The sequence below is a fragment of the Podarcis gaigeae genome (genome assembly GCF_964106915.1).
Source record: "Podarcis gaigeae genome assembly, chromosome: 8".
Lineage (NCBI taxonomy): Eukaryota > Metazoa > Chordata > Lepidosauria > Squamata > Lacertidae > Podarcis > Podarcis gaigeae.
The window spans coordinates 9,206,117-9,224,912 of NC_139684.1; the positions used below are offsets into that span (position 1 = coordinate 9,206,117).

Sequence of the window (18,796 nt, forward strand, 5' to 3'; positions counted from 1 at the left end):
GCCTCCTGCTGCCACTGCACCACCGGAGCACGATTTCTGTTCTCATCCTGAAGCAAAGTTCTTAACCCAAAGTACTATTTCTGGGTTAGCAGAGTCTGTAACCTGAAGTGTATGAAACCTGAAGCGTATGTAACCCGAGGTACCACTGTATACCTCTTCTTACAAGCCAGGGGAGCTGCCATTATTACTTTTTAGCCAGGCTAGGATCCACTGAGATGAACCAAAGTCTGGCCATGGCCCATCCTCACATCATGTTAGGTGGCTGTATGAAAACACAGCAAAGAGTTCTGTGGCACCTTATAGGCTAATTCATAGCCTGAGCTGCTTTCGTAAGGCAGAAGCTTAGTTCAACAGATACACTCATGAACTGCAGGCTCTTCCATCCTCAGCTTTTCCATAGTACAACAAATTAATCTTTACGGAATCATAGAGTCTCTTTGCTGACATACATGCCAAGCCTCCAAATGCTATGCAGCTTGTTGTGATTCAAGAGAAATGGATGTATGTCTCCTTTCCTCCCTGCTGCATGGAACAATCTTTCCAAATGCAGAGCGCAGGAAGCAGGTTCGTCATAGGAAACAAACAGATTTACCAACAATCTTTTAATTCAAGCTGCCTCAAGCAGATACTTGTCAGCTCTCCACACTAAGAGGTAACTTGCACTCCACACTAAGAGGTACCAAAGTTAAAACTAATTGTACAATCTGTGCCAATAGTGTCAGCTTGTCCTATCCAGATCAAACTGCTGTGGTGCAATTATGCTATCCCTTGTCTGTCATGTTAAGATTACCCAGGCCCCCCATCATGTATCAGCAGAGGAGACACATCCTTCTTGCCAAGATCTATCTTGCAGCGACAGAAGAAGAAGAGGAGGAGTTTGGATTTGATATCCCGCTTTATCACTACCCGAAGGAGTCTCAAAGCGGCTAACATTCTCCTTTCCCTTCCTCCCCCACAACAAAAACTCTGTGAGGTGTGTGGGGCTGAGAGACTTCAAAGAAGTGTGACTAGCCCAAGGTCACCCAGCAGCTGCATGTGGAGGAGCGGGGAAGCTAACCTGGTTCACCAGATTACGAGTCCACCGCTCTTAACCACTACACCACACTGGCACCACACAGGAAAACCTGGTGATAACACCAATGGAATTCAGCTGGCTGTTTCCTCACTCTCATGGAGACCACCTTTAAAAAAGTGGGAATCCTTGCCCTAGGTGACTCATAAGAGGGTGGTGGAAGCTGATAAAGAGGAACAGGGCAGGTCCCCAGAGCTAGTAAGGCTTCCCTAAAGGGTTGGCTCCCCCACCGCTACACCTTTTTCTGTGGAAAACAATTACCTCCACAACTGCAAAGCCCTTGATGGGCCTCGAGGGGACCGGCTGGCTGTCCAGAGATGTAACAGTGTACATAGACCCGACATCCGACACCGATGCTGTTTCCACATTGTCGAGCTGCTCCCCGAGACTCCCCAGGCTGCCCAGACTCCCAGTGCTGCAGAGTGAAAGGTCTAAACTCTCCTGGCTGGAAACCACATGTGGCTCCAGCAACCCAGGTGGAATGACCATCTCCAGGCCAGCTTGAAACTGGTCTACGGAGATATCGCTAATGGTCCGCGAGATCCCCTGGGAGCTACAAAGAGAGGCTTGGCTGGTGGAAGCAGAGGCACTGATGCTCATGGCAGGCGTGACGCTGCTGGAGCTGCTGATGTCCAAGCTGTCCACGCTGCTGGAGACCACAGGCTTGTCCATCTCGGTCTTACATTCCCCTCCCTCCGCTTTGTCCTTGGTTTTCTTAGGCTCCTCCTCCTGGACTGGAATGTAGATCTCATCTTTGAAGACACCGCCATGGGCATTGCAGGCCTTGCGGATGGCGCTCCGCACAGTGCCTTCCTCCAAGTGGGTGGGGATCCCCGAAATCACCAGCAAGCGGCTGTGAGCAGTTGTCCCAACCAAGGCCTGGCAAGCATCGGCCACGGCATCATTGGTCACACCCAGCCCCTGGGGATCCTTTTTTGTTAGATGCCTGAGGATTATCAGCAAGGTGAGTGCCCGATGGAACCACAACATGTCCTCTGGCTTGCTCCCACCGATGCTCAACAGAGCGGTGTCCGTTTCGGCAGCTCGGGATGACGTCCGCTTCCCTGAAGACGTTGTCTTCTCTCGCTTCATTTTAACCTTTTTCCTCTTTGACAGGAGGCTTGGGCTCTGCGGGGTCTGCCCAGGAGACGATGAAGAGGAGGAGGAAGAATCGCTTAGATTTGGGCCACTGGTTGAGGACATCACATTGGCTGTGATGCTCATGTTGATCGGCAAGGTTACTTCTGCTACGGCCAGGCAGACCTCCATCAGAGCATGAAAATAAGTGGAAAATCTCCCCTGGTCAGCTCCTCCAACCCCAGATCCACCACAAGCATTTCCAGATGCCCAGTTTTGGGTTTCTTCATCGTACAACCTGTGCAGTTCTGACTGGAGAGCCATCAGCATGGCCAGGCAAGGGTTGAGCTGAAGCGCAATGGAGGAGGACAACCCTGCTGGGTTCTTCTTCTGCTCTAGCCCATGAATTTTGCGAAGCAATTCGGCTAGGAGATGAAAGAGCAGTTCTTTCACACAGGCTGCCATGTTGATTGTCCACAGGAAATTCCCTAGAAATGTGCAAACAGAATGGGGAGTCAGGTTTTTTTATTTATTTACTTATTTCATAAAATTTATACACGGCTTGATTGTAAAAAAAGAAAACTCAATGGGGGTTACGGCATTTACAGCAGAATGTACTCCTATTTATAAGTAAGTTTAGAGATTAGCAGCCTAAAATGGAATATGCTCTTTTGCTCCAGCTTATGCGGAAGCTGTGAAGACAGCACCCCATCCTTGGCTAGCCATGTCAAGAGTGCTCGCCTCCAACCTGCATTTGTAGAAAAACCAAAAGTCTTATTGTTACCAAGGAAAAGCAGGAGCAGAGACTCTAGGCCTCCCCAGAGCTCAAAAGATGCCATGTTAGAGGACATAGCTGGTGTTGTGCCTCCCCAGAGCCATGGACATCTGTTGCATAGTGTAGGTTTCTGGGTGGCCTAAATCCTACAAGCTGCTAATTCTCCTTATTCTCCTTATTTGCCATTCATCATTACCATTACCAAAAAGAGGGCAAGGGGATGGGGGAAGAGAAAGAGAGAGAGAGAGAGAGAGAGAGAGAGGAAGGAAGGAAGGAAGGAAGGAAAGAAATCCACCAGCAATGTACATATCAGATCTCTGTTGCACCCAGCTGGGGCTTTTAACTCTGGGCATCCCAGCAGGGAGGTGGCCACAGGGTAGCACATTGGAAGGGCTGTCTTAATGTTTTTTTAAGCTCATGGCATTGGGGTCGTTTTGTCACTGTAGTTTCCAAAACATTCTTATATTTCCCCACCCATGGTTGTTTGTATACAACAAGGAGCTCCATTCTCACCAAGGATTTCCACCACTTGCAAGAGAACTGAGGCAGGGATTGTGTCCAGCTCCTCTTCAGATTTTCCGTCGCCATTCTCGAGTTTCCAGGTCAGCAGCTGCTCTGCAAATGCCATCGCCAGGGGAAATTCCAGGGGAAGGGAGTGCAGGATGAGCACAGCTCCAGGAGGCGGTGACACTCCTTGAATGAGACCCACAGAAATAAGAGTAGCCGCTGAAGTTCCCTTTCAGCAATAATATGCATTATTAAAAAGGAGACTTGGGGGAAAGAAAAATCAGCCCCCACCCCTTTAGCTTCCCCAAGGAAAAATCCTCAAGCAATGTGTACCTCCAGAATTCTCAAAGGCAAGGTTTAAAGAGTGGGGTTTTAAAAATCAATTCTAACATGATGAGAATAGCTCTTGGGTAAATTAAGATCTATTCTCATCAAGGGACGCGGGTGGCGCTGTGGGTTAAACCACAGAGCCTAGGACTTGTCGATCAGAAGGTTGGCGGTTCGAATCCCTGCGACGGGGTGAGCTCCCAGCTCCTGCCAACCTAGCAGTTCGAAAGCACGTCAAAGCGCAAGTAGATAAATAGGTACCGCTCCAGCGGGAAGGTAAACGGCGTTTCCGTGTGCTGCTCTGGTTCGCCAGAAGCAGCTTAGTCCTGAGGGCACCAGACCCGGAGGCTGTCTGCAGACAAACGCCGGCTCCCTCGGCCAATAAAGCGAGATGAGCGCCGCAACCCCAGAGTCGGTCACGACTGGACCTAAAGGTCAGGGGTCCCTTTACCTTTACTTTTACCTAAATTAAGATCTCTCAAGCTAGTATCTCAGATCCTGAACAATAGTGCTCCAGCCTCTATTCATGACATGCAGTTATGATCTACTGCTGCAGTTATCAATCCCTATTCCAAAGACGTTTGTGTGTGTGCATTTTAAATCTTACCAAGTTTGATGTGGACCTTGTCTGTGGATATGATGACGGAAGGATACTGATTGGTTGTGGGGGGTGGTGTCAAGCCTGTGTTGGTTGGAGAAGCATCTCGAGGGTAGCACACAGCCTCAATGAGGTTCAGCTGGCCACTCCTCTTCACTTTGTGACCAAGGCCATAAACAAGAATCCGAGCCCAGGGAGCCTTATAAAGCGAGGAGCTACAAAACAAAAAGGAAGGTTTGCTAAGGGTGCAGCACAAGAAGCTTTTAAAAAAACAGACCCAGTAGTCTCATTTTCAATTGCTTTGAAAGCTCCTTGGGGGCAGGGATTTATCATGTCACCTGCGCTGCTCTGTAAGGCAACAGGACTGTATCGCTAGTGACATTGTACAAGTTAACTATCATTATCATGACATACGCTTCTCCCTTTCTGTAACCATGGTGTGGCTTGCGGGAGGGAAAATCAGTATTTTGGAATTCTTTGGTGGGCAGGTAGATTTTTAAAGCCGGTTTCCCTCCACCCTCATTCTCTTTGCTTGCAAAGACTTACTCTTTGCGGAATCCAGACTGACTTTCCTTACAGGACACAACTATAAAGGCTGCACCAGGGAAGTTCACATCCATGTTGACTTTGGATTCAGAAATGGGAAACTCTTCAGATGGGAACTGTTCGGGAGCATTCTGAAAAGCAGAGTTTTAAAAACAGTTATATACCAGAGGTTGGAGACACAGCCATCCATTCTACCATTTCTAAATTAAATTGGTGCTGAGCTAGGCTAGCTAGCTTGATCTGGAGAGCCCCTACATCTCAAAAACGTATGGAGTCAGAAGGTGCCACCTTCTTAAACTACAAAGGAGCTGAAAAGGCAGTCCCTTCCTTATAGTTCACCAACAAGGGGAACAAGCAAGAGGCAGAAAGCACAATCCTGCCAGGACTCCAGCATCACCCGACCTTTTCTCAAAGGGAAGGGGCTGGCTTTCTTTTGAACAGGGGCTGGATGAAGGTGTTTTTCTCTCCAGCAGCTCTTATCTCCTATGGACAAGGAAGGAGTCTAAGAAAGCCCTTCTAGTTCAGCACCTTGTTCTCACAGTGGCCAAACAGTACTGCTCTCCTCATTTGTGATGTCCAGCAGCTGGTATTCAGAGGCACAATGCCTCCAGCACTGGAGGGAGAGCATAGCTAGCAGTCGTTTGTGTTCTGACCTACTTCAGAGCCTCCTCTGATCTACTATAAATACAACATATAATTTATTTCAAGGTGGCAAATGGGCATGTTAATCAAAGAAAGAAAAGCCTGAATAGATTTGAGAGTGCTTTTTATGAAACTATAATTCAGACGTACCTTGGAAGTCGATCAAAATCTGTTCCGGAAGTCCGTTCGACTTCCAAAACATTCAGAAACCAAAGCGCGGCTTCTGATTGGCTGCAGGAAGCTCCTGCAGCCAATCAAAAGCTGCAGAAGCCACACTGGACGTTCAGCTTCCAAAAATCGTTCGGAAACCAAAACACTCACTTTCAGGTTTCTATTGTTCGGGAGTCTATTTGTTTGGGAGCCAAGGCGTTCGAGATCCAAGGTATGACTGTAAATAAAAATGTGATATGGCGGGGTGGGAACTTACCTGCAAGAAGGAACAGATCTGTTTTGTCAGATCGAGCAGACTCTCCTCTCCCTGATGGAGAGTCCGAGCAATAGCAACTGTGAGCCACTCCTGGACTGTTTGGGAACTGCCTTGGTAGAAGAGGTCTGTGGCTGAGCAGTTCTGGGAATGTATGCAGTGCTGGAGGGACTGGGCCAGGAGGATAGAGCTGGAGCTGATTGTTCCATCTGTCAAGTGAAAAGGGAGACATGGCTCAACTCACTCATCTTTGGATATCCATCTTCTCTTCATCATATTAAAAGAACAAACTGATCTCAACAGCTACAAAGACTGAATTGATTAAACAAATAAACAAATGTGCACACTATCTCATTTATGGATATGGTTAAAACTACTGTATTATTTGCTTTTAAAAGTCCCATTTTACCAGGAAGAGGTGGTGCCAGAAGCTGATTGGATAGCAGCTGGAGGTGTTCTAGAGTGATGTCCCGAATGGCAGGGATGTGAAACAGGTGAGTAAACATGTGAGGAGATTTAGGGGCAAAAATATTTAGAAGAGCCATGCGGCAGTACAGCCTAGCGAGTGCAGCTTCACATCGTAAAAGTTCTCTGTAAAAAGAGAGATAAAGAAAACACATATTTCAAGGGTCTTTAAAAAAAACACCTCTGTATACACACAGTATTTTGTCACTGAACCTTCTGAACCAAAGTAAGATGTTTTTTTCAGTTTAGTTGGGTCCTATTTGTAAAATTGCAGTGCTTAAGTTCCTATAGTAGCTTTGCAAGGGAAGAATGGGGGAGAACAGTACTTGGCCACCCCCATGGGGTTCATTGGGCCCCTGACACCCAGCTGTCCCATCAGGTCTAGTGGTCACCAGCTGTTGCTGCCCCTCTCAGTGTCTGATCAGCTGTATTAGGGCATTAGCAATCCCTTAGGATTGAAAAATGTGTGTACTTTCCCCCTTCCCTTCAACTCTATTCCAAATATGTGTGGTACTGCTTATATTCTTTCACTAGATGGCACTGCAACACAGCTTGCTTTGGCATGCACCAAGAGACAACAAACAGCTCTACAGCAGCATCTAGGGACGAAGTACAGCATTCATTCCTGTGAAATACCGTATTTTTTGCTCTATAAGACTCACCTTTTCCCTCCTAAAGAGTAAGGGGAAATGTGTGTGCGTCTTATGGAGCGAATGCAGGCTGTGCAGCTATCCCAGAAGCCAGAACAGCAAGAGGGATTGCTGCTTTTACTGCGCAGAGATCCCTCTTGCTGTTCTGGCTTCTGAGATTCAGATTTTTTTTTTTCTTGTTTTCCTCCGCCAAAAACTAGGTGCGTCTTGTGGTCTGGTGCGTCTTATAGAGCGAAAAATACAGTAGTTGTTCCTTTACTATCTGTGGCAGTGAAGGGCAAACCTCTCCAGCTGAATAGGACAGGTTACAGGAAGACTTGTGAGTAAAACTACCAATTAACCCTGAATTAATAAAAGAATGAACAGAAATTGACAACTGTTAAGTGGCGAAATTAAAAAAGAATCACATAGATTCTATAAAAATTGAAAATAACCATTATCAGAACGTTAGTTGAACTTTGGTGGAGAAGACCCTTCATAAACACTGTCAGGTTTCCTTTTAGATGTCAGAAAATATTTTATTACACAAAGCTACACCTCTTGGACCGCAGCAGAGAGACCCTGGATGTAGCTGCAAGGATAACGGTCTCAGGCGCACGCTCCCTCCCCAATGCTTTAATCTTAATTTACCTGTGAATCTGAATGTTTGTATTGTCCAGAGAGACCAGGCCATTTGTTGCAGTCCTCCTATAGCCAGCAGGTGGTCGTTCAAGCATATCAATAGGGTACCAGTATCTGACCAAGACACCTTCGCTCCTGAGATAAGTCTCTACCTGGACAAGCTCATTCACCTGAAATGACAAAATGTTTTTCACCTGACAACTCTGCGCCTTTGTGATGGGCTACAGTAGCCAAAACGCCAGAGCCACCCCACCCAAGCTTAAACATAGCTTCCACTTGCCGAATCAACGTCCAGAACAACTCCGTGGAGCCCAAATGTCTTCAACATCCCACGGATAGCAAACTTAGGCAGGGCTGTTCCTACGGCATTGGTGGCCACGTTGTTACTATCTGGGCAGCGGGTGACGACGGTGAGACCTGGAACCAAGAGAAAGGTGGTCTTAACTTTGTGATCTTTGGTAAGTTGAAGCTAGGCCTTCTCAAGAAGAAGGTCCCCTTGCTAAAGCTAGCAGCTGCTCCCATGTCCAGCCTATATAGACCATCCCAAGCTAGAAATGCGTGAGGAGTAGATAAGGACTTGTACATCCCCCAATCTGTGGCCTGTTGTTTGCGGTTATCGTAAAGCAAGTCAGCTCTGGCTGCCATGTCTTCTTGCCATATTGTGTTTGTAAGGCATCAAGGCCTACAAGAAAGCAGCACGGGATCACGGTGATGAGAAGCAGGGCCTCTGACTTAGCTCCAACTATGATGGCAGCTAAATTCCTTCTGCTTCATTAGCCTATAGGAACAGAGTGTGGGTGTTCACACATCCACGCCCAACATTTCATGGCTGCAGCCTCAAAACGGTGGTTGTGCTGATGCGGGTGGGTGAATGAGTAACTGCAGCACACCCATCCCAAGAAGACCTTTGCCTGCTTCTCAGCGGAGGTGGCTCACTCATTCTGTTTGGAGCCATCCAAGGCGAGGCCCTGAACCCACCCTTAATCTAACCCAAGGAGAAGCGAGGTCAAAGACTGACCCCCTCCCAAAACGTACCTTTCCGAACTTTATCAATGGTGAACTTATTGGCTTCGTCTTTGATATCCTCGATTGTGGGAAGGTACAGGTCTCGAGGGATGCCCCCGTTTTCCTCATAGAGGAATTCCACTGTTTGCCGGGCTATATCAACCATTCCTGAAACAAAGACCATCCTTCAATTATGCAAGCCTATGGAACAGCTTGAAGGCTAGCAGTTTGGATCACTGGGAGCGAGAGCTCTCAGGCAATGGCTGAATGAGCAGGTCACTACAGGCCAGAATCTCTAGCAAACGTGGAAAACCTTTTATGAGTATCTAGCTCTGTACTGAAGCTACCAGCAGGAATTTGACCAAACTGCGGGAGGCAGTGGAAGACAGGAGTGCCTGGCGTGCTCTGGTCCAGGGGGTCACGAAGAGTCGGACATGACTAAACGACTAAACAACAACAGCTTTGTATCGAAGCAGAGGAATAAGCACAAGAGCAAAGGTTTGCCAGTGTGGGTATTAACAAAGGGGCCTGGAAATTGGTGCTAAATTCAGATGAGAAATGCTTCTGGTGCACTTACCCAGCTGCAAAGCTCCTTTAATTTGATCCAAGCCAGACTTCCTCTCTGCTTCATTGCGGAAGCGCCTTCTAATTGTAGGGAATACTTTGGTCTCCCAGGCTTTCACTAGCAAGGCATAGTGATCCTCCTGCCAAGGGAAGCCAAGCATGTCCGTGTCAGATCAAGGGAGGGACATCAGCCCATCCAGCCACAGAATATTTATCCCGACAAGCAGCAGCTCTCAAGAGGTCTAAAGAAGACTGAGAGCTTCTAAATGCAAAACGTCTTAATTAACCCAGAGGTATGCCTCCCTCCCACCTCAATGCACACACATAAAAATCCAATAAAATGAACATTATGCAAACTGCAGTGTTGAAAAACAAGAGTATCTACAGTATATCCAAGTTTTGATCTGATCCCTCCTTGTGTGGATCATGGCATTTAGAAAAGGGCAGGGGTCTATAGATTTGAAGAAAAAACAGAATTCTGTTATGGGGTGAGTGCAGGAAGCATCTATAAGAAGGCAAGCGAAGAAAGAAAGGCGATGCTAATTGAAGATGAGGAGCTGAGGGAATCCACTTAGTGAGACAGCTGGCAGCTACACTGATGATAATCTGTAAATGTGGGAACTGGTGGGCAGACAGACAAAGTACCAGGGGGAGACTGTCCTGACACACTCTTCCTTCCTAAGCTTCTACGTTTGTTCGTGTTATTTTCTTTCTTTCTTTTTTAAAGTTTTTTTATTCAAAATTAAAACAAGACATATTATCTAAAAACATATCATCCTTGTTTTCCCCCCATTTTTCCTCCCTCCCCCCACCCCACCCTCCCACACAAAACCCACCCACCCCCACTCCCCCGACTTCCCTCAGTTCCAGTCTTTGGTTTCTCTGAGACAGCTGTTTTCTGCATGTTACAAAGTTTTATAGATCCTCAAACTATTTAGCTGATTATTATCAATAAAAAGTTTTTTTGGGGGGAGTTCGTGTTATTTTCAATCCATCATTCGGGTGGAATCTGGAACCTGCTTAGCATGGAACCATGTGATGCTGTCAAGGAAATACGCATATGAGATCCAGTACAGGTTGCATGGATACGGACAACCAGCTTGAGAGGTCTACAAAAGAGGCAGTGTAGAAGCTCTGTGACTTTCTACATCAGATGCCAGAACACCCAGAAGCAAGCATTTGAAGAGTTGAAATTTGTTATTGTTAATGTTGAAAGTCTGAAACAAAAAGCAACTGAGCATGTAAGAACCCCAGCATGGAGGTGCCTCATTCTGCTTACCCTTGGGATGTCATCATCGTCTTCGTCATCGCTTTCATCATCTGCAATGGGAGGAGGGTGAGGCTCAGGGCCCGATGTGATGAAGTTTTCATAGCTAAGTTCCATCTTATAATGGCAAGAAGTGTCACTGTCATATTCTGTAATCAAGCAAGAAGTCGGGGGCAGGGGAGAGAGAGAGAGAGAGAGAGAGAGAGAGAGAGAGTTGTGCCAACCAACAAATTTGATGAATGCAACATGACCCTTAGTTTGGAGGAAAGCTTCCTGATAGTGCTTTTGTCGCAACAATGGGAAGCTGCAAATGGATACAAACATGTGCAACTCCCTTAAGTGGAATCAGGCTAATTGGCCTATCTGCCCCAGTGTTGCTGACTCTGGCTGACAGCATCTCTCCAGGGTCTTGGGGAAGGAAAAGACTTCCCAGTCTTGCTAAGGCAAAATATGGACAAAATAGGCCTTTGGTCTGATCCAACTAGTCTCTTTTCTTACCTAGGGTTACCATATTTCAAAAAGTAAAAACACCCCAAAAGTTGTTGAGCTTTTTTTTAATAAAACACCTCCCAAAATGTGACTTTTCGATGGCAAAGCACCACATTTTGGAAATTTCACCCCAGACGTCATTACTGCCTTTGAAATCCAGGAAAATCCAGACCTATGGCAGCCCTATTTTACCAGAAATCTGAGACATTCTGCATGCATAGTGTGTGCTCTGTCACTGAACTACAGCTTCTCCCTACTGGCTAAGGGGAAAATCTCATTTCGATTGACATTTTGACTAACAAGAAAAAGTTTTTGATTCCTTTCCAAATTCAAGAAGGTATTCAAGAAGTAATAGTAATAATAATACAGTGGTACCTCAGGTTAAGTACTTAATTCAATCCGGAAGTCCGTTCTTAACCTGAAACTGTTCTTAACCTGAGGTACCACTTTAGCTAATGGGGCCTCCTGCTGCCACCGCCGCACGATTTCTGTTCTCATCCTGAAGCAAAGTTCTTAACCTGAGGTACTATTTCTGGGTTAGCAGAGTCTGTAACCTGAAGCGTATGTAACCCAAGGTACCACTGTACTATAGAATTGCATGCACTTAAATGTCAGTTGCTGTCAGAGCTCCAGTCACCCTCCACTGGCACGTCTAGTCTGTTTTGCTACTAGAGGGGAACTGCTCTCCTTACGTTGCTGAGCTGTGGCCACAGCGGCAATCCGGCAAGGCGGCCCATGAGTCCCTGGGTCGGAGGCGGTGCTGGTGCCTGCATCGTTATCGCTATCGGAAGCCATGGCAAAAGGCAATGCTTCAAAGTTGGCACTTATTTCTTCTGCGAGGTCGATGCAGAGGTCGGCGGCGTTTCGGTGAGCTTGGCCTTCTGCGTAGGCAAACTGTCGAGACCCAAAATTGGCTCGGACTTTGGTGTTCTGCAAGGGGACGGAAGCAAAGCAGAAGGGGTCAACTTGTGACCTCTTTCAGTCTTACGCTCTTTGCTGTACTCTGGCAACAGAGGGTTGTGTTTGGCTTTCTAAATACTTCTGAGAACTACGGTTTCTGTTGCACAATAACCCAAGAAGCATTTTTTAAAAATGGTATTACTAATAATTCAGTTGTTGTCCAAAAAGGAAATTAGTATTAGAAAAAGGAAACATGAAAAGATACTCCACTGTGCTATTAATAATATTGAATATTGAACTCTATATCTAATTATTTGGGTTATTTTCAGCCAGCTTCTCAATTCTGCTGGACGCCTAAATCAGGATACAATTAAATAATTTTAATAATGCATATAAAGTAACAAGAAGAGATCCAGATGAAGGCAAGAGAGGGCATTAAAGCAAGCTACTAAAGCAGTAGTCCGTCTAAGAAAGGAAGATCTGAACAGCCAGGTTAAAAGGGGCAAGCTCCTGAATCTGTTGCTGGGAATCCAACGCCAAGCCTTATGGAAACTTATTTATAGATCTCTCTATAACCACAAAAAGATTTTTTCTCTACAGAACACATCAGTGCCAGGATAGGGGTAGCCAATGTGGTGCTATTCAGAAGTTATCTGACTCCAGCTCCCATTAACCCCAGCAAACATGAGTAATTGTCAGAGAGTATGGGGAATTGGATTATTTTTCATTATTGCTGTTGTTATTGTATTATTATTATTATTAATACTAATTATTATTATTATTAATAATTATTGTTATTTTTCAAAACAGAACTAAAAACAACTTTCAAAAGTGAACATCAAAAACAACCTAAAATACAACAAGATGTATAAAAGCATTTCATTTCTTCCCTTAGATGTGTGTGGGCTGGTTATGACTGCATAACAGAGAAACAGAGAGAGGTACTCTGCACAAGAACAGGGGTTTTTACTATAATTTTTGCTCCACATGTTCAAAGGCTTGGATTTAAGAACAGGATCTGGGGCCAGGTTCTGGTGAACTCTAGCTGGGAGATACAGAGGGTGTTTAACCTGCCTTCTTCTGGATATGGACGACAGGCCACATTCCCCCAGACACATCCTCCAGATATGGCCCCAACCGCAGTCCGCAGTATGTAAAATACACCCGGCCTTTGGCTGGCTGCCCTGGAGGAGGAGGGGTGCTTTCTGCCCTTTCCCAGCCAATGCCGGCAACATCACCTAGGGGAAAAGAAAAGGGTTAAAAGGAAAAAGGTTGTATCTATCCCTCTGCCACTCCTGATGTGGCTCTCACAAGATGCTTGCAGGTTAAACATAGCCGACATACCAGGAGAGAGGGTCACATCCAGTCTCACACTTTTCCACTGCAGCAAACTGGAACCGTTGTAATGAACAGCCCTTCCATTGCTGAAACCATGTGAAGAAAGGGGTGAAGCATTAGCTGGAGAAACAATTCACTTAATATTTCACTTGAGCGCTAGGAGTATTAAGTCCCTAAAAGTAAACTTCAACAAGCCCATGCTCAATTGCTACCGTAAAGGTAAAGGGACCCCTGGCCATTAGGTGCAGTCGTGACCGACTCTAGGGTTGTGGCACTCATCTCGCTTTATTGGCCAAGGGAGCCGGCGTACAGCTTCCAGGTCATGTGGGCAGCATGACTAAGCCACTTCTGGCGAACCAGAGCAGTGCACGAAAACGCTGTTTACCTTCCCGCCGGAGCGATACCTATTTATCTACTTGTACTTTGACATGATTTCGAACTGCTAGGTTGGCAGGAGCAGGGACCGAGCAACGGGAGCTCACCCCATTGCGGGGATTCGAACCGTGACCTTCTGATCAGCAAGCCCTAGGCTCTGTGGTTTAACCCACAGAGCCATCCATGTCCCAATTGTTACCATACTGAGATAGCAAAAAACAATCAGACCTTTTGCGGAGCACCAAAGGGCATACAAATGTAAATGGATGTAAATGGGCTTAAGCTCAATACCTGGGGCAGATTACGGAAGGAAGTTACACAGAACACCAACACCCACCTCGCTGGTCTCATTCTGGGACCCTCATAACAGAAATAAAGGTTGCCTGATCATGAGTTCCTTAAGATTTCCTACACCAGATACTGATACAGCTTCACTAGATTTGTTTGCAGCCTACTTGTGGAAGAGGCAGGTGCCCACAGGGTTGGTCCACGCTCCATCACGCTTTTCTGCTTCCGTGGCAAAGCCAAACGAAACAATCGGCCCTGTGTCATCATCTGTATCTCCGTAGGACACTATCTCAATCTCCCAATAGAAGGATGGTGCCTGGAGAAAGGAACAAATTATACACAGACCATCCACGGATTAACCCAGAATAAAAGGCACTCCCCAGCACCTTCTGAATCAGTATTTGTGCATGCTTGAACACAGGTGAATCACGAATTCTCACCTGTACCGGAACTGGTGATGTGGCGTAAATGAAGGTGCCACGAGGCAGCCCTCCACCGGCACTGGGATCCGCAAGGAAAGTCACGGCTGTAAGATGTGAGGAGAACATACAGGCTCGCACAGGTGGGAAGACCCTAGAAGGATTCCAGGTGACTTCCTTGGGCTGAACCAAGAAGAGAAGGGCCTGCATTTAATTATACATAACTGCAATGTGTAAACTGGTTTTTTTGCCTGCAAACTCCAAAGCACACTTAGCAGGAGACATTCATGAACAGATATACAATTGAACATTTTATGCTGTAATACTAGCTCATCATCTGCCGTCTTCAGGCACCAAAACAGTTCAAGGAGGAGGCAGGCTAAGCCTCTGCTTATATATTTACCTGCCTTCGGTCTGCCTGGAGAGGTGGCGGTGGGGGGCGAGCGCTGTCACGATACAGCATCCTTAACCTTTCACACTGCACTTCTACAACAAGGAGCCGCTCCCCTAGAAGATTACAAACAAAGCCAGCAACAATGTGCCTGTCAGACCTTAAGATGAGAATGGGGCCATTCACTTCATGGAGTCCTCCTAAACCATATTTTTAACCTCTGAGTGTGATCTCAAAGACCTCCAAGGTAGAATTAGCAAAAGACTTGCTAACTAGTGAAGTCAGATTGTGACATGTTGTTTCAGCTGTTTATTCATAAAGCGGTACCTCGGTTTAAGAACAGCCCTGTTTATGAACTATTCAGTTTACGAACTCCGCAAAACCAGAAGTAGTGTCCCGGTTTGTGAACTTTACCTCGGTCTAAGAACAGAAGTCGAACAGTGGAAGGGCACCGGCGGCAGGAGGCCTCATCAGGGAAAGTGCACCTCAGTTTAAGAACGGTTTTGGATTAAGAATCGACTTCCAGAACGGATTAAGTTTGTAAACTGAGATACCACTGTATTAGTTTAATCCTGCCCTTCCTTCAAGGAGCTTAGGATGGCAAACATGGGTTGTACCAAAAACACCATTTCACCTTCACAACCTCTCACTAAGAAACTGAGCCAAGACCATCCAGTGAGCTTCAAGGCTGATACTCTAGCCAATATACAACATGGGCTCCCCAGTTAGATTATACTTCTGCCCCTTTCGCAGTAGATGGTAAAGGTAATGGGACCCCTGACCATTAGGTCCAGTCGTGGCCGACTCTGGGGTTGAAGCGCTCATCTTGCTTTATTGGCCAAGGGAGCCGGTGTACAGCTTCCGGGTCATGTGGCCAGCATGACTAAGCCGCTTCTGGCGAACCAGAGCAGCACACGGAAATGCCGTTTACCTTCCCACCGGAGTGTTACCTATTTATCTACTTGCACTTTGACGTGCTTTCAAACTGCTAGGTTGGCAGGAGCAGGGACCGAGCAATGGGACCTCACCCCGTCGTAGGGATTCAAACCGTCGACCTTCTGATTGGCAAGTCCTAGGCTCTATGGTTTAACCCACAACGCCACCCGTGTCCCAGTCACAGCAGATGACTGATAGGTTATTTCAGCAGTGAGCTACTGGTAGCTTATGGACTCAAACTGGCTTCCAGATGGCAGCTGGTTGGGCTATCATGCTCTTCAGGGGGGTAAAGAAACCCTTTAAGCTCCATCTGGCTGTAGGAAGGAGAAACTGAGAAATGCTTGCTGTCTGGCATCCTTTTTTTCTCCCTTCAGAAAAAATCACACAACTGTCAGATGTAAGTAAGTAAGTGGGACCACTTCTGGGGCGATGATGTAGCCACTTGCCCTGCCCAGACTGGTCAAACCTAGTTGCCAACCTTATTTCAATCAAACTGTGGGCGCAAACCACAGCAAAAACACACACTGTATCTTAAATATGGGCCAAGCTCATTGCTGCATTAAGTAAGATGGAGTTCCTACCAGGGCTGCATTCCTGGGCAACGAGGTTAAGGACTTCCACAGCAGCTGGACACTGCTGGATGAATTCTTCACAGAAGGAGCTATCCTCCAGCAACTGTGCCATCACCAGGCATGCTCTTGGGAGACAGGGCAGAGGAGGAGACAAAAAGGAGAACAAGGATTGAAAAATCCTGCCAGAACAAGCACGAGATTACACAGATTGCATTGCTGGCAGATCCCTTCTGTGTTGCTGGCAGAAACAAGCGTCTTGGGGAAAACAATCCCTTGCCTGCTAGTTAGGATTACTGGTTTTCGTTGTTCATTAGGTCTCACTGGGCTTTTTGTGATAAAGAAAGTGATGGGAAAAGGCAATAGAAAGCATGAGATAACAATAGTTGACGCAACGTAATAAAACCTTCCTGCAAACAAATCAAAACAAATGCTCAACACAGGCAACAACTGATTAGGCTGGGGGAAATATTCCTGACCCCCGCGTACATCAGCAGATGGAGCATAAGCCTACCCCACCCTGATATGCCCTGCCTCCTTTTCCGGTAACCTCCAGGTTGCCACATTGCGAGCGTGCGCTGTTGAACGTCAATCGGACGCATGTAAATGAGTCGTTGCCTGTATACAGTTGTTATCATATACCCTCCTTGCAAACTTTATTTAAACAAATCAGGATAAATGTTCAATGAACAGGTTGTCTGAAAGTGCCACAAGTCCTTTCAGTATAGCCATGCAGTGGATATGTTTGCTGTTTGCTGAATAAAGGGTAAAGACAGACATAACGTAGAGCAGTGAGTGATCTGGAAGTGCACTTGCGGTGCACAGCTGAGATGCACTTTTCCTCTCTAGGCCAGAGCTCAAAAAAATCTGTTTCTACAAGTTTGAAGCGGAAGCCTTCTATCCATGATTACTGACGGGCTGCCCTCTGCAATGTCGCCAAAGATTTCTCTTGAATGGAGCAGTTTTGCCCTTCTTTGCTATAATATTCTATATAAAATTTAAAATATTTTAGGCTGCTTTCTAGGCAAATGTCTATCCCTAGGAACTTACAATTAATAAAGTAATGAATCAATTGCTAAGTGTTGATTTTACACTTTAAATAATAAACAGGCAGAGTGAAGCTCATCAGATTCACCATGAGCTCTGTCTTCTCTATCTGTCTTCACCCCCGTATCCACTTCACTTCTGAGGTGCCATAAGCCCTCTTTTTCCAGGACATGTCCTCTTTTTCATGGGTAGAGGCGTCATAGCGATCCATAGTTAAAAGTAGAAGTCGGCATTTGTGTCCTCTTTTCTGCTCTTCAAAATATGGCAACCCTACAGTTCCAACCCAACTAGCAGAGCACCCAGCCCTTCGTGGTACTTGCCTCCCAGCCACAGCTCAACCACTGCCAGAACTGCCATCACTCACCTGGTTCTAATTTCAGCAAGGAGTCGGACCACTGCCATTACTGGAGTTGAGCCATCTCCTGTTGCAGGAAGTGAGGTATGAATAGAGAGACTTCCCTCCTGAGGAAGCAACATGGACTGGACGGCCTGTACTACCTTCTCAGTAATGGACAGTTTATGGAGAGGCAATGCCTGGTGGTGGTGGAGGAGGGGGCATGGTAAAAAGTTAAATTCAAGTTGTTAGTTTCTGGGAAAGGAGGGAATTACCTGGAGTTATATAGCCTCATTATTACATCATCACAAAAACACATTGCACGGTTTAAAAAGTAACAAACCAAGAAGAAAATGGCAAGATAGCCACAAAACCTCAATGATTTCCATTATATATCACTGGAACAAAACTTTCAAACTGCCTTCCTTACAGAATGCCCAAACTGCCCCACGTCAGCTTTTCAAAACAACAACAATAACCCGCTCATGAAGTGCCCCCTCTAAAAAGCTGTTCAGATTTTAAACTGCAGCTTGAATTTGGCAATTCAGTCCTATAGCCTTGCATGCAACAACTCACCCAGTAGCTATATGTGACAAATAGTCTCATGCAGGGAAGTAAGAGGGCTAGCAGAAAACGAATGCATCTCTGTACCATCTCCAGCATCCCACACGGGTTCTGTGCTGGCCACAGTGGAAGGGAAGCCTATCCTTTCTCTCCCAGCCCACTTGGTATGAAGCAATTACAAATCCACAACTAACTGAGGCTAGTTTCCTATGTTCCCATGGTGACCAGAGATGAGAAGCCTTCTCTTGAAGCTACTGGTCTCTATAGCAGGGTAGTAAAATAAAACTGCAGGCCAGCAACTTTTGTTGGCTTATTTACATGGATGAAGTATTACGCTCAGCGTTGGATTTTAAAATGACCTTACCTCTGATCTTGGAACACAGAGCCTAGATAATGGAATAGTTAAAATGTCTGATGCTTGGGAGGTCTTTCTACAGTCTATACTGGTAGGCGGAAATTTGACCGTTGCTATACCTTCCTGTTCATTAATAGATGCCACCACTCCAATGCTTCCTGCTATTCCCCTACCCAAAACCTATTGAAAAGAGAAAGAGGGAACAGTCAGGAATGAAGGTTAGATTTATCTGGGGCTATAAATAATTCACT

The 18,796-nt window shown here is 46.1% G+C and overlaps 1 protein-coding gene across 2 annotated transcripts in view; it reads right to left on the reverse strand.

Moving 5' to 3' along the window:
* The window catches only part of HECTD4 (HECT domain E3 ubiquitin protein ligase 4), a 113,622-nt gene that overhangs the window by 17,483 nt on the left and 77,343 nt on the right, over nucleotides 1–18,796 (reverse strand). The window contains exons 42-61 of one of the 2 annotated variants that reach the window (XM_083750036.1): nucleotides 18,555–18,725; nucleotides 17,657–17,826; nucleotides 16,258–16,373; nucleotides 14,753–14,856; nucleotides 14,371–14,532; nucleotides 14,098–14,246; nucleotides 13,274–13,353; nucleotides 13,004–13,167; nucleotides 11,722–11,959; nucleotides 10,553–10,689; nucleotides 9,287–9,413; nucleotides 8,740–8,877; nucleotides 7,985–8,121; nucleotides 7,714–7,874; nucleotides 6,378–6,559; nucleotides 5,972–6,177; nucleotides 4,903–5,033; nucleotides 4,366–4,571; nucleotides 3,438–3,617; nucleotides 1,334–2,637 (exon numbers count right to left, since the gene is read on the reverse strand). In XM_083750036.1, the coding sequence (XP_083606162.1) occupies nucleotides 1,334–2,637; nucleotides 3,438–3,617; nucleotides 4,366–4,571; nucleotides 4,903–5,033; nucleotides 5,972–6,177; nucleotides 6,378–6,559; nucleotides 7,714–7,874; nucleotides 7,985–8,121; nucleotides 8,740–8,877; nucleotides 9,287–9,413; nucleotides 10,553–10,689; nucleotides 11,722–11,959; nucleotides 13,004–13,167; nucleotides 13,274–13,353; nucleotides 14,098–14,246; nucleotides 14,371–14,532; nucleotides 14,753–14,856; nucleotides 16,258–16,373; nucleotides 17,657–17,826; nucleotides 18,555–18,725 (4,263 nt within the window). Of the gene's footprint in view, nucleotides 1–1,333; nucleotides 2,638–3,437; nucleotides 3,618–4,365; nucleotides 4,572–4,902; nucleotides 5,034–5,971; nucleotides 6,178–6,377; nucleotides 6,560–7,713; nucleotides 7,875–7,984; nucleotides 8,122–8,739; nucleotides 8,878–9,286; nucleotides 9,414–10,552; nucleotides 10,690–11,721; nucleotides 11,960–13,003; nucleotides 13,168–13,273; nucleotides 13,354–14,097; nucleotides 14,247–14,370; nucleotides 14,554–14,752; nucleotides 14,857–16,257; nucleotides 16,374–17,656; nucleotides 17,827–18,554; nucleotides 18,726–18,796 lie in introns of both variants that reach the window. The other variant, XM_083750035.1, reaches the window with a different exon arrangement.